This window comes from Oncorhynchus keta, chromosome 31 (assembly GCF_023373465.1).
Source record: "Oncorhynchus keta strain PuntledgeMale-10-30-2019 chromosome 31, Oket_V2, whole genome shotgun sequence".
Taxonomy (NCBI): domain Eukaryota; kingdom Metazoa; phylum Chordata; class Actinopteri; order Salmoniformes; family Salmonidae; genus Oncorhynchus; species Oncorhynchus keta.
The window spans coordinates 15,129,478-15,153,934 of record NC_068451.1 but is presented as its reverse complement, the minus strand read 5'-3'; the positions used below and the strand labels follow the sequence as shown (position 1 = coordinate 15,153,934).

At 42.9% G+C, this 24,457-nt stretch overlaps 1 protein-coding gene across 2 annotated transcripts in view; it reads left to right on the top strand.

The window, feature by feature from the left end:
- The window catches only part of LOC118364544 (ubiquitin carboxyl-terminal hydrolase MINDY-3-like), a 61,009-nt gene that overhangs the window by 21,689 nt on the left and 14,863 nt on the right, over positions 1–24,457 (top strand). For both annotated transcript variants that reach the window (XM_035746171.2, XM_035746172.2), the window contains exons 11-12: positions 8,363–8,435; positions 19,144–19,219. In XM_035746171.2, the coding sequence (XP_035602064.1) occupies positions 8,363–8,435; positions 19,144–19,219 (149 nt within the window). The remainder of the gene's footprint in view (positions 1–8,362; positions 8,436–19,143; positions 19,220–24,457) is intronic.

Sequence of the window (24,457 nt, the reverse complement as noted above, 5' to 3'; positions counted from 1 at the left end):
CACACTACACACACATGGGTAACTGCCAAAATAAAGGAAACACTTGGGTAAATGAGGAATACAAAATATGTTGAAAGTGGGTGTTCATTAAGATAATTCATATCCCATCATGCTTAGGGTGGTGTAATATAATGCACAGTTGCCCATTATTTTGGCTATCATGGCTAGAAGAGATCTGTGGCTTTTTGAAAGAGGGGTCTCAAACGAGCATAGGGGATTTAAAGTTTCTGTGTGTGTCACCAGATCTCAACCCAATTGAACATTTATGGGAGATTCTAGAGCGGTGCCTGAGACAGCAGTTTCCATCAACAAAACCCCAAATGATGGATTATCTCATGGAAGAATGGTGTCGGATCCCTCCAATAAAGTTAGTCAATTGTAGAGTTTATGCCAAGGTGCATTAATAACCTCTTGAAGCAAGGGGGCAGTATTTTGATGTTTGGATAAAAAAAAAAATGTTCCCAAAGTAAACTGCCTATTTTTCAGGCTTAGAAGCTAGAATATGCATATAATTGGCAGATTAGGATAGAAAACACTAACATTTCCAAAACTGTCAAAATGTTGTCTGTGACTATAACAGAACTGATATTGCAGGCAAAAACCTGAGGAAAATCCAACCACGAAGTGCTGTTTTTCTGAAACTACTCTGTTCCATTGCAAGCCTATCCTCCATTTAAAGGGATATCAACCAGATTCCTTTCCCTATGGCTTCCACAGGGTGTGAACAGTCTTTAGACATAGTTTCAGGCTTTTATTCTGAAAATAATGAGCGAGAATGATCACATCGCGTCAGTGGATAGCTAGGTGTCCCCAGATTTGTTCATGCGCGCGACACAGGAACGAGACCTTTTCTTTCTCTCTTGTATTGAAAAGGCTACTGTCCAATTGAAATATTATCGATTATTTATTGTACAAACAACCTGAGGATTGATTATAAAAAAGGTTTGACATGTTTCTATGAACTTTACGGATACTATTTGGAATTTTCGTCTGCCCGTCGTGACCTGCACGAGCCTGTGGATTACTCAACAAAACACGCCAACGAAATTGAGGTTTTTGGATATAAAAATAATCTTTATCGAACAAAACAAACATTTATTGTGTAACTGGCAGTCTCGTGAGTGCAAACATCTGAAGATCATCAAAGGTAAGCGATTCATTTTATTGCTTTTCTGACTTTCGTGACCAATCTACTTTGCTGCTAGCTGTTTGTAATGTTTTGTCTACTGAGAACTATCCTCACATAAACGCTTGGTTTGTTTTCGTTGTAAAGCTTTTTTGAAATCTGACACGCCAGGTGGATTAACCTCTTACGCCGAGCCATCCCGGATCCGGTATCGTGACTACAGCCTCAAGCTCATTACCATAACGCAACGTTAACGATTTCTAAAAATCGCAAATGAAATGAAATAAATATGCCTGCTCTCAAGCTTAGCCTTTTCTTAACAACACTGTCATCTCAGATTTTCAAAATATGCTTTTGAACCATAGAAAATCAATCATTTGTGTAAGAGTGTTGATGGCTAGCTTAGCATTTAGCGTAGCATTTAGCATGCAACATATTCACAAAAACCAGCAAAGGAATCAAATAAAATAATTTACCTTTGAAGAACTACAGATGTTTCAATGAGGAGACTCTCAGTTACATAGCAGATGTCCAGTTTTTCCTGAAAGATTCTTTGTGTAGGACAAATCGCTCCGTTTTGTTACTACACATTTGGCTACCGAAACGAAACGAAAATTCAGTCACCTAAACGTCAAACTTTTTTCCGAATGAACTCCATAATATCGACCGAAACATGGCAAACGTTGTTTGAATCAATCCTCAAGGTGTTTTGTCAAATATCTCTTCATTGATATGCCGTTCGTGGAAGCATGGTTTTTCTCAGAATCCCATGGAAAAATACCAGCAGCTGAGTTTTGCGCACCAATTTCCACGCAGGACACCGTGCGGACACTTGGCAAATGTAGTCTATTATGGTCAATCTTCCAATGATATGCCTGCAAATACGTCACAATGCTCCAGACCCCTTGGGGAAACGATAGAAAGGGTAGGCTCATTCCTGTCGCATTCACAGCCATATAAGGAGATGATGCAAAACGTAGCCTCAAATCCTGTTCATTTCCTGGTTGCAGAAACATCTTGGTTTTGCTTCAAGCTTTTGTTCTAGGGCACTCACAGTGAAAATCTTTGCAGTTCTGGAAACGTCAGTGTTTTCTTTCCAAAGCTATCAATTCCATGCATAGTCGAGCATCTTTTCGTGACAAAATATTGCGCTTAAAACGGGCACGTCTTTTTATCCAAAAATGAAATACTGCCCCTAGAGTCTGAAGAGGTTAACAACCAGCTAAACTGTGTTTTGCTATATTGCACTTGTGATTTAATGAAAATTAAATATTTTTAGTAATTTAATTTGAATTTGGCACTCTGCAATTCAGCGGATGTTGACAAATGATCCCGCTAAAGGGATCGGTGCGCCAAGGTGTATTAACTTCTGGTGGCTTGTAGTGGCCCCACGCCCTATTAAGACTTTGTTGGTGTTTTCTTTATTTTGGCAGTTACCTGTACATAGACACGTTTTGTTAGTGTGTCCCATTATTGTATCTGAGCTCATCGTATGTGTATGTGCAGACTTCAGGTAATGATATGTTGCCTTGTCTGTAAATGAGAGTATATTTACTGTCTCTTAAGGAGAAGTGTATCTAAAGTTCCATGCATAACACTTGAATTTTCATCAACATTTATGAGTATTTCTGTGAATTGATGATGTTCTCTGCAAAATCACTGCATGTTTTAGAACTACTGAACATAACACGCCAATGTAAAATCAGATTTTTGGATATAAATATGCACTTTATCGAACAAAACATACATGTATTGTTTAACATGAAGTTCTATGAGTGTCATCTGATGAAGATCATCAAAGGTTAGTGATTCATTTTATCTCTTGGTGCTTTTCTTTTCTTTTTTTTCTATTGGTGATTTCCCACTTCCTGTTTGGATTTTTTTTCAGGTTTTTGCCTGCCATATGAGTTTGGTTATACTCAGACATCATTCAACCAGTTTTAAAAACTCAGTGTTTTCTATCCAATACTACTAATAATATGCAAATATTAGCATCTGGGACTGAGTAGGAGGCAGTTTATTCTGGGCACGCTTTTCATCCAAAAGTGAAAATGCTGCCCCCTATCCCAAATAAGTTTTAAGGAGACTCCAGACCTGGTTATGACCTGAGACATGGAGCTGAGAGAACGTCACAACTCTACCCGCTTGTGTTGAAAACAACCTGTGGTGATTACCCCATTGGCTCACAGCAAAAACTTGACATTTTTCAAGCACCATTTGTTTTGGTCTGTTTTAGTCGTTTTACAAAAGTACATTTTAAGAAAAGTACATGTCTAAAGTTTACTTTTCAACATTGCCCGCTCCCTAGCGTTCTCCCTACTTATAAAAAGGTAATATTGTAGTGCTTCCTACACCCCTTTTCATGGTGATGCTAGCAGCCACGTGAGTGAGTGCTAGATAACTTTAACATTAAGCTAGCTAAGACCAATAACACAGACTATACAGCTGCAAGTAGTTAGTGGAGTTTCAAACGTACTATACTAAACAAGTTAAATGTCTTACCTGTGAAGAAATTTCTTCCACACACGTGTGTAGACTACATGGACAACACGTCCCCACATTTTCCACTCTCCCACACAGGATAACCTGAAGACACAGGGCTCTTCTCGCAAGATCTATTTCCCTACATGGGAGCATTGCGAACCGTAGGTTGTGATTTTTGACCTGGCTACATGTACTTTGAACAACACAGCAGCTTTTCGGCATGTTTTGTTATTTCTGTAGAACAAAAAAACTACGACCAAGTTGCAGCTTACAATGAGGGTGATTGAAAAATGTTTTTTTTCTGCAATTTGTGGTTGAGAGGCATTCCATATTATTAGTTGAATACCGACTGGGAATATTTCCGTGTGTGTGCGTCTGTGTGTGTGTGTCCTGCATCTCTCATTTAGGTTCCAGCGCTGTGTTATTAACTACAGTTATAACTCTTGAGTCTTAACCCTCACTGCTAGAGGAGAGCACATGAGTTAACCCTGTCTCTATAGCTGGGTTAAACTGTACAGTGGCATCAAAGTATTCAGACCCCTTGATTAAATATATATATATATATATATATATATATATATTAGAACAAGGCTGTAACGTAACAAATTGTGGGAAAAATCCTCTTCGTACTGAACAGAATACCCCATAATGACAAAGCAAAACGTTTTTTAGGAACAGAAATATATTTTCGGTCACTTTGCTATGTCGTTCCTATCATTGTGTTTGACTGTTTATAAAATAATTACATATCACGTTCAATTATTACGCGATTAATCATATAACAAAAGTAGTCATCTGAGGCACCATGGGAAAGTTGATGAGTTTCTATCTCCCGACTAAACTCTAAATATATAAATATCTCTCACATCAGTCGATTCATTAATTATCATTTACCTTATCACACTCATTCTGAATGTCGCAAAATTCTTGAATATCTGCACGAACCCTAGCATAAATGAATCAGTGGTATGCAAATTGGCTTAATTATTTATTTTAACTAAATGATCATTCAGAAATACACACACACACACACACACACACACGGTATAGTTACTGGTTACTAACACAATGCAATGAAAAGTCCCTGGTGGACTAAACCGATATGACGGCTTGTTTCACAAAATGGCAGACTCAAAAGAGGGAAAGGGGAGAAACAAAGGAATTTCACGATTGTACATACAACTCATGGAAATGCAAATACTTTGCACATGAACGGCCGCTCATTCGAAAGAATTGCAATGTACATATTTACGTGTGTATGTCTTTGCTGTCTCTCTGTTGAAAATACTTCAGCCGTCTATGGGGAGTAACTAGTTGTGTAAGTCTTCTGGTTCGCCACCAGAGGTCACCATGTCCTTTGTAGCTGTTGCTTCTCTGTCTGAGTGTCTGTTCGACCGTGTCTGTTCGACCGAATCTTCCAGAGAAAGTGTTAGTTAAAATGGATCTTTCAAAGTACCACCCGGTGGTTCTCGGTCGAGTTTACTAGACTAAAGTACTTAAACAGCTGCAGACTGAATGTTACTGTGTGGTCTTCTTCTTCGAGAGAGAGCGAGAGAGAGATTTTCAAACCATTTCGTACCTTTCAGCTCACGCTGTCGGTCACGCTGGGCTAATGTAGAGCTAGAACCATTTTAGCCACTCGAAAATATACTGGTCTCTAGAGATTTAAATTCCTACCATTTCAACGTGCAGCCACGCTCCATGGTTTTTCTGGTCTAATATGTAAATTCTTCAGTGAGTCCTATTAAGCACTCACCTTGGAGGGCAGTGTCATTCACGTTACCACAAGGTCTGTGCTCATGTGGGCGTGGTTACTGACTGGGTAAAACTTTACATGAAAAACAATTATCTCATTTAGAAGGCTAAACTGACATTTCATCTTCTCACAAATAGTTTAATATTTAATCATATAAGTTCCATAACATTCATATGTATACGTCCCAGTTATCAGATTTACATTTCTAGAGTTATCGTTATTTGATTATAGCGTCTTTAATGACATCACAAAATTGTAATGAATTCAACAGGATTGTTCTTTAAATACCCATGGACCATTCCAAGTGTTTGGATTACGGAAATATTGTTTCATTATCCAATCTTGGATGTCACAGTACTGCAAAATCTCTGTTGTAACAAAGGGGTTTTTAACTTTCATTTCTGCATAGTGGGAGAGTGAGTTCCTGCAGGTATTTATGACTGTCATAAAAGGGAAAACTTCACCCCTCTCCCCCTCTGTCGGAGGGAGCGAGGGCGCTGTATAGCGGACCCACTGTAACCTGATCATTCAGGTCTTCACAGGAGAGTCATGACAGCTGTGAGACTCGAAATTAGCTCAGGTACATCCTGTTTCCATTGATCATCCTTGATTGGAGTCCGCCTGTAGTAAATAAAATGTATTGGACATGATTTGGAAAGGCGCATACCTGTCTATATAAGGTCCCACAGTTGAAAGTGCATATCAGTGCAAAAATCAAGCCATGAGGTCAAAGGAATTGGCCATAGAGCTCCGAGACAGGATTGTGTCAAGGCACAGATCTGGGTAAGGGTACCAAAAAATGTCTTCAGCATTGAATGACCCAAAGAACACATTGGCCTCCATCATTCTTAAATGGAAGAAGTTTGGAACCACAAACTCTTCCTAAATCTTGCCACCCTGCCAAACTGAGCAATCAGGGAGAAGGGCCTTGGTCAAGGAGGTGACCAAGAATCCGATGGTCACTCTGACAGAGCTCCAGAGTTCCTCTGTGGAGATGGGAGAACCTTCCAGAAGGACAACCATTTCTGCAGCACTCCACCAATCAGCCCTTTATCGTAGAATGGCCAGACGGAAGCCTCTCCTCAGTAAAAGGTCAGACGGCTTGAAGTTTGCCAAAAGGCACCTTAAGGACTGGACTCTCAGACCATGAGAAACAAGGTTCTCTGGTCTGATGAAACCAAGATTGAACTCTTTGGCCTGAATACCAAGCATCATGTCTGGAGGAAACCTGGCACAATCCCTACGGTGAAGCATGTTGGAGGCAGCATCATGCTGTGGGGATGTTTTTTCAGCGTCAGAGACTGGGAGACTAGTCAGGATTGAAGGAAAGTACAGAGAGATCCTTGATGAAAACCTGCTCCAGAATGCTCAGGACCTCAGACTGGGGTGAAGGTTTACCTTCCAACAGGACTATGACCCTAAGCACACAGCCAAGAAATCGCAGGAGTGGCTTCGGGACAAGTCTCAATGACCTTGAGAGGCACAGCCAGAGCCTGGACTTGAACCCGATCTAACATTTCTGGAGAGACCTGAAAATAGCTGTGCAGCAACACTCCCCATCTAACCTGACAGAGCTTGAGAGGATATGCAGAGAAGAATAGGAGAAACTCTCCAAATACAGATGTGCCAAGCTTGTAGTGTTATACCCAAGGAGACTTGATGCTGTAATCGCTGCCAAATGTGCTTCAACAAAGTTCTGAGTAAAGGGTCTGAATACTTATGTAAATGTGATATTTCTGTTGTATAAATTAGCAAACATTTCTTAAAAAACCTATCTTTGTTTTGTCATTATGGGGTATTGTGTGTAGATTGAAGGGGGAAAAAAATATTGAATACATTTGAAGTCTAACTTAATAAAATGTGGAAAATTCGGAATACTTTCCGAATGCGCTGTATGTCACACACACACACTCCCTTTCAGCAGCATCCTTCTCAGTAAATTATGCTCATGTAAGGGCAGTTAACCCCCTGACCAATCATTAACCCTTAACACACACGTCTATCTGGAGGAAGAATGTACCGTTTGATTTATAGAGATACTTAAACTAACATCTACCCATTCTGTACCCCCAGCTGCTCTGACAGTGAGAGATGTGTGTGTGTGCACTCCTCTCTACCAGCTGGGAGCCTTCTCCTCTTGATGTCTCTTTCTCTCCAACTCTTCCCCTGATCTCCCTCTGTCATCTCTCTCCCTCTGTTCGTCTCTCTCTCTCTCGCTCTCTCGCTCCTACTGTTTCATCTGAACTCCTACATTAATAAAGGCTAGCTGAGGGAGATGTGCTCAGTTTATTTGCTCTTTTCTGTCTGTGTTTATGCAGGCTGAGTGTGTTTGTGTAAAACGCCACTGTAGTAAACATACTCCAGTTCAGTGGATGCGGCCAGTGTCATTAATACTAGGCTAACCACGGTGCGTGTTTGCTTATGCAGTTTGGTTCACAGCCTGTCAAAACTGTCATATTTCACTATGAAACTTGGGTAAGGGAGTACGAAGTTCGGGGTTGATGAATCCAGAGGGCCGGACTAACCCCCCCATCTCAAAACACACACACACACATTGTCCTATCTCTGTGAAATCTGTCTTCCCTTATTTCTCCTCCGAGTCCCCCTGGCAACATCACTCTGAGCCAGCAAACAAACAACTATAATTCTGTATGAGCGCCTGATTGGCTGATATGTGTTTTGAGTGAAAACAAAATGTCTGGTTTTATCTGCAGATCAGCTAATAACCCAACAGAGCCTGATGATAATGATAGTCCGTACACACACACACACACACACACACACACACACACACACACACACACACACGTGTACTCCTTAGAGCTGGTGTTGTAGTCTTAATTCTTGACCTATTATGTGATCTTTGTGTGCCTCGGTCTACACATCACTCTCGCTCTTGGGATTTTCTGAAGAATTGGAAGCCTGTCTAATTTCTGTGTTTAGACTATAATATAATGTTGAAATCTGACATATGTCCCTTTCTCTTGTCTTTGTAGGAGATGTGTCTGGTGGCTCCTGAGTCTCCATCTGAACAGGCCAGGAGAGTCTTCCAAACCTTTGACCCAGAAGGTAATACCGTTCAATGATAGTCTGATAGTCTCTAGGGTTGGGCAGTATCCAGATGTTCATACTGTTTCTGTACCATACTGGGGTATACAGTATTACCGGAAGTGCACACAAGGGGTGCTATTAAAATAGAAACCACAACAATTTAGGCAACGAGGATCTTGATCCAGGAGGAGATTGAATGTCTCTGCTGTAACCAAGAAGCTTGATCTTGACACTTAGCAAGTTAGCAAACCAAATGCATAGCTGGAGCCCTGAGCTGCATATAATTGATTTGCCACATCTTGGGTTTCTTATAGTTACAAGCAGTGGCTTAGCACGCAAACCCTGGTTTATCGGTATTGAATATCATACCATCTGTATTTCGAAATACCCCAACATACGGTATAAATGGTATGTTGCCTAACAGTCTCTCTCTCTCTCTCACACACACACACACACACACACACACACCAATATCCTGGACATTATATTTTCTCCTCTCTCCTTCCTGGTAGAGCATGTGCCTGTATAACCTCCCATTCCTATCTTTTCATCCTCTCTTCTCCTCACCCTCTGTGCGGGGGTCCTCTCATCTCTGCTGTTGTTTTGGGGTTAGTGTCTGTGTCAGCCTGCCCCAATCTCCCCACAGCTGAGTCAACCTGCTCCCATCCTTTTCCTCTTTTTGGGGTGACCGGGGGGGGGGGCAAAGAAAGGGGCAAGGATAGGGCATCCAGCTTGGTCTCACGTTAGAAGTAGACGTTCATCCATATTTCTCAAGCATCGAATTTAGAAGTTGTTCAAAAAGTCAAATTTTGAAGTATTTTTCATGTTGAGGCATTAACTCCGAAGCAACTTTCTATCGTTGGATTCGAACTTGCAACCCGAGGCAGATGCTTACACCTATCCGCCATCCCTGTCCACAACGCCCTAGCAAAACCGAAACCTACTTGAAGGTAACAGCACTCACTGTTGCCTCTAGTGGCCGGTTTCCAACGTCCTGAGACATGGATGGATGTCGAATACTGACTTGTATCACGGGTGACCTGGCTGGAGAAGGGAGGGACGTAGCGGAGTTCTACTTAACTCTCTACCGAGTCTGAGTATTTACTGAGTCGAGAGGATGTTAGATTCTGAGGCCCGCTGCTTTCTAATCACTACCCTCTGCTTTTGGCCGTGGAAAGAAGGTGAGAGACTGAATGAACGATGAGGGGAGAGGGACACACTATATTACCAAAAGTATGTGGACACATGGTTGTCAAACATCTCATTCCAGAATCATGGGCATTAAAGTTGGTCCCCTCTTTGCTGCTATAACAGCCTCCACTCTTCTGGGAAGGCGTTCCACTAGATGTTTGAACATTTCTGCAGGGACTTGCTTCCATTCAGCCACAAGCATTATTGAGGACGGGCACTGATGTTGTGCGATTTAGGCTTGGCTTGCAGTCGGCGTTACAATTAATCCCAGAGGTGTTCGATGGGGTTGAGGTCAGGGCTCTTGTGATCAAACTTACTTCAGCCGATGTTACAAAGTGCTATACAGAGATGTCACAAAGTGCTATACAGAAACCCAGCCTAAAACCCCAAACAGCAAGAAATGCAAAATGTAAAAGCACGGTGGCTAGAAAAAACTCAATAGAAAGTCAGGAACCTAGGAAGAAACATAGAGAGGAACCAGGCTCTGAGGCCAAGATGTTCAAATGTTCATAGATGACCAGCAGGGTCTAATAATCATCATCATCATCATCATAGTGGTTTTAGAGGGTCAGCACCTCAGGAATGAATGTCAGTTGGCTTTTCATAGCAGAGCATTCAGAGGTTGAGACAGCAGGTGTGGTAGAGTGAGAGTCGAAAACAGCAGGTCCGGGACAAGGTAGCACGTGCAGTGAACAGGTCAGGGTTCTATAGCCACGGGCAGAACAGTTGAAACTGGAGCAGCAGCACGACCAGGTGAACTGGGGACAGCAAGGAGTCATCAAGCCAGGTAGTCCTGAGGCAAGGTCCCAGGGCTCAGGTCCTCCGAGAGGGGAGGGAGAGAGAGAGAATTAGAGGGAGCGTACTTAAATTCACAGAGTACACCGGATAAGACAGGAGAAATACTCCAGATATAACAGACTGACCATAGCCCCCCGACAAACTATTGCAGCATAAATACTGGAGGCTGAGACGGGAGGGGTCGGAAGACACCTACGATACCCCCGGACAGGGCCAACCAGACAGGATATAACCCCACCCATTTTGCCAAAGCACAGCCCCCACACCACCAGAGGGGTATCTTCAAGGCCAGTCAAGTTCTCAACAAACCATTTCTGTATGGACCTCACTTTGTGCACAGATACGTTGTCATGCTGAAACAGGAAAGGGTCATCCCCAAACGGTTTCCACAAAGTTGTAATATAATTGTATGCTGTAGCGTCAAGATTTCCGTTGACTGGAACTAAGGGGCCGAGCCCGAAGCATGAAAAACAGCTCCAGACCATTATTCCTCCTCCACCAAACATTAGTTGGCACTATGTATTGATTGGGGCAATAGCGATCTCCTGGCATCTGCCAAACCCAGATTAATCTGCCGAACAGCCAGATGGTGAAGCGTGATTCATCACTCCAGAGAACGCAAGCAAGCTCCCCACGAACAGTTAATTTGCTGACATTGCTTCCAAAGGCAATTTGGAACTCGGTAGTGAGTGTTGCAACCGAGGACAGGCAATTTAAAAATATATATATGTGTGTGCTACAGCACTCTGCGGTCCTGTTCTGGGGCTTGTGTGGCCTACCACTTTGCGGCTGAGCCGTTGTTACTCCTAGATTTTTCCACTTCACAATAACAGCACTCACCGTTGACCAGGGTAGCTTTAGCAGTGAAGACATTTGACGAACTGACTTGTTGGAAAGGTGCCATCCTATGACGGTGTCATGTTAAAAGTCAGAGTTCTTCGGTAAGGCCATTCTATTGCCAGTGTTTGTCTATGGAGATTGCATGGCCATGTGCTCCATTTTATACACCTGTCAGCAACGGGTATGGCTGAAGTTGCTGAATCCACTAATTTAAAGTGGTGTCCACTTACTTTTGTATATGTAATGTATGTACGGAGCGATGGAGTTACCCATGGTATGTGTGATTGTCACACTACACAATGAGAGCGTGATGCATGTTGCTGGAGTGTGTTTGTGTGTTTAGCTGAAGACTGTTAAGGTCACCAACGTAATAACCCCCCCATGGACCAGACCTGCACAGAAACATTTGTGTGTTTGTCGCTGTCTTTGATGTCTGTCTTTAGTGAGCGCTGCTGTGTGTGTGTGTTCCAGCAGGAATTGACGCCATCTTTTCTGACGCACTAATCAACATTCCTCCGTTTCATGTTTATTAGAACAATATGCCTCTTAACATGGCTGAGGGTATGTGTGCGCCTGTGTGTTTTGTGTTGTTTTTTAACAAAGTGAGCCTCACCAGCTGAGAGTAGTCTATTCTATTTGCCACACCAAATATGTAGTAAACACACTGATCCATTCAGACCAGAGAGAGAGAAATTGATGGGTCTTACTGCGCCCGAGATGAGTTTCTGCTGTTTTGTGAAAAACAAATCATATATACCATATGGATGTTTATACACACACTAAAACCAGCAGAGTTGAGAGCAGTGTCAAAGCCCGATAAATCTGCCAGTGTGTCATCTAGAGTCGGCCCAGTTCACTATGTTGTAGAAGAGAGGCGCCAAAAAACACACACATCCCGCATGCACGCAATAATTTACACACAGGTCTCACATGCACTCAATAACACGCACACATAGGTCTCCCATTCATGCAATAACATACACACAGGTCTCGCATGCATGCAATAACACACAGCTTCATTAGTGTTCCACACAGAATTTGAAACTATGACTCTGCTGTAGTCCTTCCCAATGTACAATGGTCCTTCTGTAGCTCAGTTGGTAGAGCATGGCGCTTGTAACGCCAGGGTAGTGGGTTCGATTCCCGGGACCACCCATACGTAGAATGTATGCACACATGACTGTAAGTCGCTTTGGATAAAAGCGTCTGCTAAATGGCATTTATTATTATTATTATTACAACACACATGCTCAAATCAAATTTTATTAGTCACATGTGCCGAATACAACAGGTGTAGACCTTAAAGTGAAATGCTTACTTACGTGCTCCTATCCAACAATGCAGTTAAAAAAATATGTATAAGAATAAGAAATAAAAGTAACAAGTAATTAAAGAGCAGCAGTAAAATAACAATAGCGAGACTATATACAGGTGGGTACCAGTACAGAGTCAATGTGCGGGGGCACCAGGTAGTTGAGGTAATATGTACAGGTACAGTGGGGAGAACAAGTATTTGATACACTGCCGATGTTGCAGGTTTTCCTACTTACAAAGCATGTAGAGGTCTGTAATTTTTATCATGGGTACACTTCAACTGTGTGAGACGGAATCTAAAACTAAAATCCAGAAAATCACATTGTATGATTTTTAAGTAATTCATTTGCATGTTATTGCATGCCATAAGTATTTGATCACCTACCAACCAGTAAGAATTCCAGCTCTCACAGACCAGGTTTTCTTTAAGAAGCCCCCTGTTCTCCACTCATTACCTGTATTAACTGCACCTGTTTGAACTCGTTACCTGTATAAAAGACACCTGTCCACACACTCAATCAAACAGACTCCAACCTCAACACAATTGCCAAGACCAGAGAGGTGTGTAACGACATCAGGGATACAATTTTAGACCTGCACAAGGCTGGGATGGGCTACAGGACAATAGGCAAGCAGCTTGGTGAGAAGGCAACAACTGTTGGCGCAATTATTAGAAAATGGAAGAAGTTCAAGATGACGGTCAATCACCCTCGGTCTGGGGCTCCATGCAAGATCTCACCTCGTGGGGCATCAATGATCATGAGGAAGGTGAGGGATCAGCCCAGAACTACACAGCAGGACCTGGTCAATGACCTGAAGAGAGCTGGGACCACAGTCTCATTGAAAACCATTAGTAAAACACTACGCCGTCATGGATTAAAATCCTGCAGCGCACACAAGGTCCCCCTGCTCAAGCCAGCGCATGTCCAGGCCCGTCTGAAGTTTGCCAATGACCATCTGGATGATCCAGAGGATCTCCTCAACTGACGATACTGTCTGCATGCACAAGAGTATGGTCATGTGGTCTGATGAGACAAAAATAGAGCTTTTTGGTCTAAACTCCACTCGCTGTGTTTGGAGGAAGAAGGATGAGTACAACCCCAAGAACATCATCCCAACCGTGAAGCATGGAGGTGGAAACATCATTCTTTGGAGATGCTTTTCTACAAAGGGGACAGGACGACTGCACCGTATTGAGGGGAGGATGGATGGGGCCATGTATCGCGAGACCTTGGCCAACAACCTCCTTCCCTCAGTAAGAGCATTGAAGATGGGTCGTGGCTGGGTCTTCCAGCATGACAACGACCCGAAACACACAGCCAGCTCCTTAGTGGCTCCGTAAGAAGCATCTCAAGGTCCTGGAGTAGCCTAGCCAGTCTCCAGACCTGAACCCAATCGAAAATCTTTGGAGGGAGCTGAAAGTCCGTATTGCCCAGCGACAGCCCCGAAACCTGGAGGATCTGGAGAAGCTCTGTATGAAGGAGTGGGCCAAAATCCCTGCTGCAGTGTGTGCAAACCTAGTCAAGAACTACAGGAAACGTATCATCTCTGTAGTTGCAAACAAAGGTTTCTGTACCAAATATTAAGTTCTGCTTTTCTGATGTATCAAATACTTATGTCATGCAATAAAATGCAAATTAATTACTTAAAAATCATACAATGTGATTTTCTGGATTTTTGTTTTAGATTCCGTCTCACAGTTGAAGTGTACCTATGATAAATATTACAGACCACTACATTCTTTGTAAGTAGGAAAACCTGCAAAATCAGCAGTGTTTCAAATACTTGTTCTCCCCACTGTAGGTAGAGTTAAGGTGACTATGCATAGATAACAACAGAGAGTAGCAGTGGAGTGAGTAGCAGCGGCGTAAAAGATGCAATGCAAATAGTCTGGGTAGCCATGGAGGTGTTCAGGAGAATTGGGGGTAGAAGCAGTTTATAGAAGCCTTTTGGACCTAGACTTGGCACTCTGATGCCGTGAGGTAGCAGAGATAACACCCAGACAATTTTTAGGTCCTTCCTCTGACACCGACTGGTTTTGAGGTCCTGGATGGCTTAAAGCTTGGCCCCAGATGTACTGGGCCGTTAGCGCTACACTCTGTAGTACCTTGCGGTCGGAGACCGAGCAGTTACCATACCAGGCAGTGACGCAACCAGTCGATATACTCTCTATGGTGCAGCTGTAGAACCTTTTGAAGATCTGCGGACCCATACCAAATCTTTTCAGTCTCCTGAGGGGGAATAGGTTTTGTTGTGCCCTCTTCACGACTGTCTTGGTGTGCTTGGACCATGTTAGTTCGTTGGTGGTGTGGACACCAATGAACTTGAAGCTCTCAAACTGCTCCACTGCAGCCCCGTCGATGAGAATGGGGGCATGCTCGGTAGTCCACAATCATCTCCTTTGTCTTGATCACATTGCAGGAGAGATTGTTGTCCTGGCACCACACGGCCAGGTCTCTGACCTCCTCCCTATAGGCTGTCTCGTCGTTGTCAGTGATCAGGCTACTACTGTTGTCATCAGCAAACTTAATGATGGTGTTTGAGTTGTGCCTGGCCGTGCAGTCATGAGTGAACAGGAGGGGACTGAGCACGCACCCCTGGGGGGCCCCTGTGCTGAGGATCAGCGTGGCAGATGTGTTGTTACCTACCCTTACCACCTGGGGGCGGCCTGTTAGGAAGTCCAAGATTCAGCTGCAGAGGGAGGTGTTTAGTCCCAGGGTCCTTAGCTTATTGATGAGCTTTGAGGGCACTATGGTGTTGAATGCTGAGCTCTTGTCAATGAATAGCATTCTCACATAGGTGTTCCCTTTGTCCAGGTGAGAAAGGGCTGTGTGGAGTGCAATAGAGATTGCATGATGTTTATGCAAATTGGAGTGGGTCTAGGGTTTCTAGTATAATGGTGTTGATGTGAATCATGACCAGCCTTTCAAAGCATTTCATGGCTACAGACATGAGTGCCACGGGTCTGTAGTCATTTAGGCAGGTTACCTTAGTGTTATTGGGCACAGGCACTGTGGTTGTCTGCTTAAAACATGTTGGTATTACAGACTTGGACAGGGAGAGGTTGAAAATGTCAGAAGACACTTGCCAGTGTTGAACAGCGCATGCTCGCAGTACACGTCCTGGTAATCCGTCTGGCCCTGCGGCCTTGTGAATGCTGACCTGTTTAACTTCTTATGGCTGCAGGGGCAGTATTGAGTAGCTTGGATGAAAGGTGCCCAGAGTAAACGGCCTGCTCCTCATTCTCAGTTGCTAATATATGCATATTATTATTAGTATTGGATAGAACACACTCAGAAGTTTCTAAAATTGTTTGAATGATGTCTTAGAGTATAAAATAACTCATATGGCAGGCAAAAACCTGAGAAGAAATCCAAACAGGAAGTGGAAATCTGAGGTTGGTCGATTTTTCAACCCAGGCCCTATTGAATTCACAGTGGGATATGAATGAAGTTGCACTTCCTAGGGCTTCCACTAGATGTCAACTGTATTTAGAAACTTGAATGAGGTTTCTACTATGGTGTGGGACTGAATGAGTCAGGTTACTGACAGAGAGCCATTTACTGGTCACGCGCATTCCACATGATATTGACCTGTGTTCCATTGCTCCTCTACTCATAGGAATTTTCTGGTTGAAACTTTATTGAATATTTATGATAAAAACATCCTAATGATTGATTCTATAATTAGTTTGAAATGTTTCTTCGACCTGTAATATAACTTTTTGAAGTTTTTGTCTGAAGTAATGCTCGACCTGCATGAGCGTTTGGATATGTATACCTAACGCGCTAACAAAAGTAGCTACTTGGACATAAATAACGGACATTATCGAACAAATCAAGCATTTATTGTGGAACTAGGATTTCTGGGAGTGCATTCTGATGATCATCAAAGGTGAGGGAATATTTATGGTTTCTGTTGACTCCAACATGGCGGCTAATTTATTATTTTTCTGAGCGCCGTCTCAGATTATTGCATAGTTTGCTTTTTCTGTTTTTTTTTTTAAATCTGACACCGGTTGCATTAAGGAGAGGTTTATCTATAATTCCATGTGTATAACTTGTATTATCATCTACATTTATGATGAGTATTTCTGATGAATCGATGTGGCTATGCAAAATCACTGAATGTTTTTGGAACTAGTGAACGTAACGCGCCGATGTAAACTCAGATTTTTTTATAATTATATGAACTTTATCAAACAAAACATACATGTATTGTGTAACATGAAGTCCTATGAGTGTCATCTGATGAAGATCATCAAAGGTTAGTGATTAAATGTATCTCTATTTGTGCTTTTTGTGACTCCTATCTATCTTTGGCTGGAAAAATGGCTGTGTTTATTCTGTGGCTTGGTGGTGACCTAACATAATCGTTTGTGGTGCTTTTGCTGAAAAGCATATTTGAAATCGAACACTGTGGTGTGATTAACAACAAGATTACCTTTAAAACGGTGTAAGATACATGTATGTTTGGGGAATTTTAATTTTGAGTTTTCTGTTGTTTTGAATTTGTCTCCCTGCACTTTTACTGGCCGTTGTCATATCGATCCCGTTAACGGGATTGCAGCCCTAAGAAGTTTTAAAGGTCTTACTCACATCGGCTGCTGAGAGTGTGATCACACAGTCTTCCGGAACAGCTGGTGCTCTCATGCATGTTTCTGCGTTATTTGCAATTATCGAAGTAGTTTAGCTCGTCTGGTAGGCTTGTGTCACTGGGCAGCTCTCGGCTGTGCTTCCCTTTTGTAGTCTGTAATGGTTTGCAAGCGCTGCCACATCCGACGAGCGTCATAGCCGGTGTAGTACAATTTGATCTTTGTCCTGTATTGACGCTTCGCCTGTTTAATGGTTTGTCGGAGGGCATAGCAGGATTTCTCATAAGCTTCCAGGTTAGAGTCCCGCTTCATGAAAGCGGCAGCTCTTGCCTTTACCTCCGTGTGAATGTTGCCTGTAATTCAAGGCTTCTGGTTGGGGTATGTATGTATAGTCACTGTGGGGACGACGTCATTGATGCACTTATTGATAAAGCCAATGACTAATGTGGTGTACTCCTCAATGCCATCAGAATATATTCCAGTCTGTGCAAAACAGTCCTGTAGTTTAGCATCTTCTTCATCTGGCTGCTTTAATATTTGCTTCTAAGCAAGAATCAGGAGGGTAGAATTATGGTCAGATTTGCCAAATGGAGGGCGAAGGAGAGCTTTGTATGCGTCTCTGTGCGTGGAGTAAAGGTTGTCAAGTTTTTTTTACCCCCGGTGGTTGCACATTTAACATGCTGATAAATCCGTTTTAACACATTTCTAAGTTCCCCTGTATTAAAGTCCCAGCTACTAGGAGCACCGCCTCTGGGTGAGCATTTTCTTGTTTGCTTATGGCGGAATACCGCTCATTCAATGCTGTCTTAGTGCCAGCCTTAGTCTGTGGTGGTATGTAGACAGCTATGAAAAATACAGATGAAAACTCTCTAGGTAGATAGTGTGGTCTACAGCTTATCATGAGATACTGTACCTCACGTGAGCAATAGCTCTAAACTTCCTTAGATATCGTGCACCAGCTGTTATTTACAAAAATGCATACTCTGCTGCCCCTTACCAGACACCGCTGTTCTATCCTGCCGGTACATTGTATAACCAGCCAGCTGTATGTTGATAGTGTTGTCATTCAGCCATGACTCCATGAAACATATGGTATTACAGTTTTGAATGTCCCGTTGGTAGTTTAGTCTTCCGCGTAGGTCATCTATTTTATTCTCCAAAGATTGCACGTCTGCAAGCAAAATGGGAGGAAGTGAAGGTTTATTCGATCGCCTACGAAATCTCAAGATGGCAGCCTGCCCCTACCCCCTTTTTCTCTGCTGCCTCATCACGCATATCACGGGGATCTGCGCCTGTTCCCGAGAAAGCAGTAGTATATAATTCGTGTTGGGCTCGTCAGACACGTTAAAGGGAAAAAAGGATTCTGCTTGTCCGTGGTGAGTAATCGCAGTCCTGATGTCCAGAAGTTATTTTCGGTCAAAAGAGATGGTAGATGGCCACATTAAGTTACAAACAACACAAATAAACAAAACAAAAAAACACAATGGGTTGGGAACATGTAAAACATCAGCTTTCTTCTCCAGCGCCATTGCACACACACACACACACACACACACACACACACACACACAATCATATGTTAGTGTTTTAAGACAGGTTGGACACACGTGCATATGGACACACGTGGTAGTGTTTAAAGCTGGTCCTCTCAGGTACAGAAGTCATAGCTGAGGAATGTAGGTCAGACAGAGGAGAGAACAAGGCTGGCTTTTGTGTGTGTGTTGCATGTGTACATATGTGTTTGTGTGTGCTTAATTTCCTCAGTTAGCTCAATGTAAACTGTGTGTGTTCAGTGTGAGGGAAAGTGAAGGCCTGTCCTGTCTCAGTGCCACTGGGACTTGCTGATAATGGCGCACCCTCTCCATGCCACCTCTTTGATCATGACTGACAGAAAACAAACACACGGAATTGCTGTGGAATCTGAGGCCTGTCTCCTAGCTGTGTTAGAACTAAAATTATCTGACAAATATTCTCTTTCTCTCCCTCCAGATAACGGCTTTATTCCAGACTCTCTGTTGGAGGAGGTGATGAAGGCACTAGACCTAGTCTCAGAACCTGAATACTAGTAAGTGTGTGTGCTCTTGTCCAGCACCAGTTCCAGCCGGCTTAGCTAATGTTTCACTGCTGCTGGGTAAAGAGCAGAGAACACCGACAGAACAAGAGAGCGAGAACACTAAACGTCCAGAGGATGCGAGAAAGGGTGGTGGGTGGAGGGGGGTATTAAACTACTAGCAGAAAGACAAGAATGTGCTGCTTCAAACAAGGTTTAGAGTGAGGAATAGTTCAATTCAAAGGGCTTTATTGGCATGGGAAACATGTTTACATTGCCAAAGCAAGTGGAATAGATAATAAACAGAAGTGAATTTAACATTGGCAGTAGAATGGCCTTACTGATGAGCTCACGGACTTTCAACCTTTCCAACAAGTCAGTTTGTAAAATTTCTACCCTGCTAGAGCTGCCCTGGTCAACTAAGTGCTGTTATTGTGAAGTAGAAATGTCTAGGATCAGCCTCGAAGTGGTAGGCCACACAAGCTCACAGAACGGGGTCGCCGATTGCTGAAGCGCATAGCGCGTTAAAATCATCTGTCCTCGGTTGCAACACTCACTACTGAGTTCCGAACTGCCTCAGGAAGCAACGTCAGCACAGGAACTCTTCGTGGGAAGCTTCATGAAATGGGTTTCCATGGCCGAGCAGCCATACACAAGTGTACGATCACCATGCGCAATGCCAAGCATCGTCTGGAGTGGTGTAAAGCTCGCTACCATTGGACTCTGGAGCAGTGGAAATGCGTTTTCTGGAGTGATGAATCACTCTTCACCACCTTGCAGTCCGACGGACGATTCTGGGTTTGGCGGATGCCAGGAGAATGCTACCTGCCCCAAAGCATAGTGCCAACTGTAGTTTGGTGGAGGAGGAATATTTTTAGTCTGGTGTTGTTTTTCATGGTTTGGAGGGAATCTTAATGCTACATCATACAATGACATTCTAGATGATTCTGTGCTTTGTGGCAACAGTATGAAGGCCCTTTCATGTTTCAGCATGACAATGCCCCCATGAACAACGATACAGATGGTTAGTCGAGATCAGTGTGGAAGAACTTGACTGGCCTGCACAGAGCCCTGTCCTCAACTTCATTGAACAATTTTGGGATGAATTGGAACGCCGACTGAGACCCAAGCCTAATCGCCCAACATCAGTGCCCGACCTCACTAATGCTCTTGTGGCTGAATGGATGTAAGTCCCCGCAGTAATGTTTCAACATTTAGTGGAAAGCCTTCCCCAGAAGAGTGGAGGATGTTATAGCAGCAAAGGGGGGACCAACTCCATATTAATGCCCATGCTTTTGGAATGAGATGTTCGACGTGCCAGTGTTCACATACTTTGGGTTATGTAGTTTGTATTTACAATGGTGTTTGTGCTTCACTGGTTGCCCTTGTGACAACGGGTCACAAATATTGCTGCTGTGACGGCACACTGTGGTATTTCAACGAATAGATGTGGGAGTTATCTAAATTGATTTGCTTTCAAATTCTTTGTGGGCCTGTGTAATCTGAAGGAAATATGTGTCTCTAACATGGTCATACATTTGGCAGGGGAACTGAACAGTTATTTTAAATGCATGAAAACCGGTTAACTTCTTGGCGCACCCATCCTGTTAGCGGGATCATTGTCGTCAACATCCGCTTAATTTCAGAGCGCCAAATTCAAATTAAATTACAAAAAATATTGAATTTTCATGAAATCACAAGTGCAATATAGCAAAACACAGCTTAGCTTGTTGTTAATCCACCTGGCGTGTCAGATTTCAAAAAAGCTTTACAGCAAAAGCTATCCAAGCGTTTATGCTAGGACATCTCTCTCAGCAGACAAAACATTACAAAGAGCTAGCAGCAAAGTAGATTGGTCACGAAAGTCAGAAAAGCAATAAAATGAATCGCTTACCTTTGATGGTCTTCGGATGTTTGCACTCACGAGACTCCCAGTTACACAATAAATGTTCCTTTTGTTCCACAAAGATTGTTTTTATATCCAAAATACCTCCATTTGGTTGGCCCGTTTTGTTCAGAAATCCACAGGCTCAAGCAGTCACGACGAGGCAGAGGAAAATTCCAAAAAGTATCCGTAAAGTTTGTAGAAACATGTCAAATGTTTTTATAATCAATCCTCAGGTTGTTTTTACAATAAATAATTGATAATATTTCAACCGGACCGTAGCTTTTTCAATAGGAGAGAGTAAAACATGTCTGCTCCAAGCTGTTGTGCATGCAAAACTCTGCTGGCACCCAGCCACCCACTGAAGCGATGTGATCATTCTCGCTCATTTTTCAGAATAAAAGCCTGAAACTATGTCTAAAGACTGTTCACACCATGTGGAAGCCATAGGGAAAGGAATCTGGTTGATATCCCTTTAAATGGAGGGAAGGCATGCAATGGAACGGGGAGATTTGTTTCTATTAGGCACTTCCTTGATGGATTTTCCGCAGGTTTTCACCTGCAATATCAGTTATGTTATACTCACAGACAATATTTTGACAGTTTTGGAAACTTTTGTGTTTTCTATCTAATTATATGCATATTCTAGATTCTGGGCCTGAGAAATAGGCAGTTTCATTTGGGTAAGTTTTTCATCAAAATACTGCCCCCTACACTCAACAGGTTAATCTAGTCCCACAACAAAATCCCTATGCAAAGCCTTCCAGTGTCTGCCTGGAAGCTGAAAAGCTTTGCCCTCCCCTGCCCTCCTTTTGGCAAATCTTACCATGACTCCATTTTGTTGCTCCCATTCTATTGGCCGAAACTAAAACAGGAAACGCCCGTGCTCAGGTCTATCCAACACTGGTCTGACCAATCGGATTCCACACGTCAAGATTGCTTCGATCACGTGGACTGGGATATGTTCCGGGTAGCCTCAGACAATAACATTGACATATACACTGACTCGGTGAGCAAGTTTATTAGCTAGTGCATCAGAGATCTTGTACCCAAGGTGACTGGAAACATGACCGAATACAAACAGTGTAGCTATTACCTCCGCAAGGCAATCAAACAAGCAAAGCGTCAGTATAGAGACAAAGTGGAGTCGCAATTCAACGGCTCAATCACGAGACTAATGTGGCAGGGTCTACAGTCAATCACAGATTACAAAAAGAAAACCAGCCCCATCACAGATGTTGACATCTTGCTTTCAGACAAACTAAACAACTTCTTTGCTCGCTTTGAAGACAATACAGTGCCACTGACACGGCCCGCTACCAAAGCCTGTGGGCTCTCTGTGGCCAACATGAGTAAAACATTTAAACGTGTTATTCCTCGCAGGGCTAGCTGTGTCCTCAGCGCATGTGCAGACCAGCTGGCTGGTGTGTTTACGGACATATTCAATCAATCCCTATTCCAGTCTGCTGTCCCCACATGTTTCAAGATGGCCACTATTGTTCCTGTACCCAAGAAGGCAAAGGTAACTGAACTAAATGACTATCCCCCCATAGCAATCATTTCTGTCATCAGGAAGTGCTTGGAGAGACAAGTCGAGGATCATATCACCTTCACCCTACCTAATACCCTAGACCCACTCCAATTTTCTTACCGCCCCAATAGGTCCACAGACGACGCAATCGCCAGCACACTGCCCTATCCCATCTGGATAAGAGGAATACCTATGTAAGAATACTGTTCATTGACTACAGCTCAGCATTTGACACCATTGTACCCTCAACTCGTCATTAAGCTTGAGACCCTGGCTCTCGACCCCGCTCAGTGCAACTGCATCCTGGACTTTGACGGGCCGGTAGGAAACAACATCTTCACCACGCTGATCCTCAACACTGGGGCCCCACAACAGTGCGTTCTCAGCCCTCCTGTACTCCCTGTTCACCCATGACTGCGTGGCCATGCATGTCTCCAACTCAGACGAAACTACAGTGGTAGGCTTGATTACCAACAACGACGAGACAGCCTACATGGAAGGAGGTGAGGGCCCTCGGAGTGTGGTGTCAGAAAAATAACCTCTCACTCAACGTCAACAAAACAAAAAGGAGGTGATTGTGGACTTCAAGAAACAGCAGAGGGAGCACCCCTCCATCCACATCGATGGGACAGTAGTGAAGGTGGCAAGTGTTAAGTTCCTCTGCCTACAAATCACGGACAAACTGAAATGGTCCACCCACACAGATAGTGTGGTGAAGAAGGCTGAAGAAATGTGGCTTGTCACCTAAAACACTCACAAACTTTTACAGATGCACAATCGAGAGCATCCTGTCGGGCTGTATCACCGCCTGGTACGGTATCACTAGTCACTATAAATAACGCCACTTTAATAATGTTTACATATCCTACATTACTCATCTCATATGTAAATACTGTATTCTATACTATCTATTGCATCTTGCCTATGCCGCCCAGCCATCGCTCATCCATATATTTATATGTACAGTGGGACAAAGAAGTATTTAGTCAGCCACCAATTGTGCAAGTTCTCCCACTTAAGTTCTTGTGCAAGTTCTCCCACTTAAAAACTATGACAGACAAAATTAGAAGAAAAATCCAGAAAATCACATTGTAGGATTTTTTATGAATTTATTTGCATATTATGGTGGAAAATAAGTATTTGCTTGTTTGTAGGTGACCCGAATACTTATTTTCCACCATAATTTGCAAATTAATTAATAAAAAATCCTACAATGTGATTTTCTGGATTTTATTCCCTCATTTTGTCTGTCATAGTTGAAGTGTACCTATGATGAAAATTACAGGCCTCTCATCTTTTTAAGTGGGAGAACTTGCACAATTGGTGGCTGACTAAATACTTTTTTTGCCCCACTGTACATATTCTTATATACTCATCCCTTTACATATGTGAGTTTGTTTTGATGTTCTTTTATACATTTGAATATTTGTAGTGACTTTTTGAGAAAATACCTGCAGTCAATTTGTGCGTTACGTCAGGGGATAAAGATTGCGTTCATTTCACCCGTCAAATCATTTTTCATTGTAAAGCTAACCTTTAGTCCCCAGTCACGTGGTGTTTGTTTAAAACACATAACGACGAGAGACCGGAACTTTGTGAGTCACTCACTGTTGTGCAGTACGTGCCTGGTGATCTAGTTGCAGTATGGAATTCACTACTAAATGTTTACCAACTAGATATCTAGTTAAGTTAACTATTAAGTTAACAATGTAAAATGTGCTAAATGCTCTGTTGTGCATTTAGTTTACTAATTTAGTAGCTAGTTAGCTATCTAGCTAAGTGGTTAGTGTCTTCCAAAATCAAGCTTTGCTTGGTAACAGCAGATAATTCCCTCCTG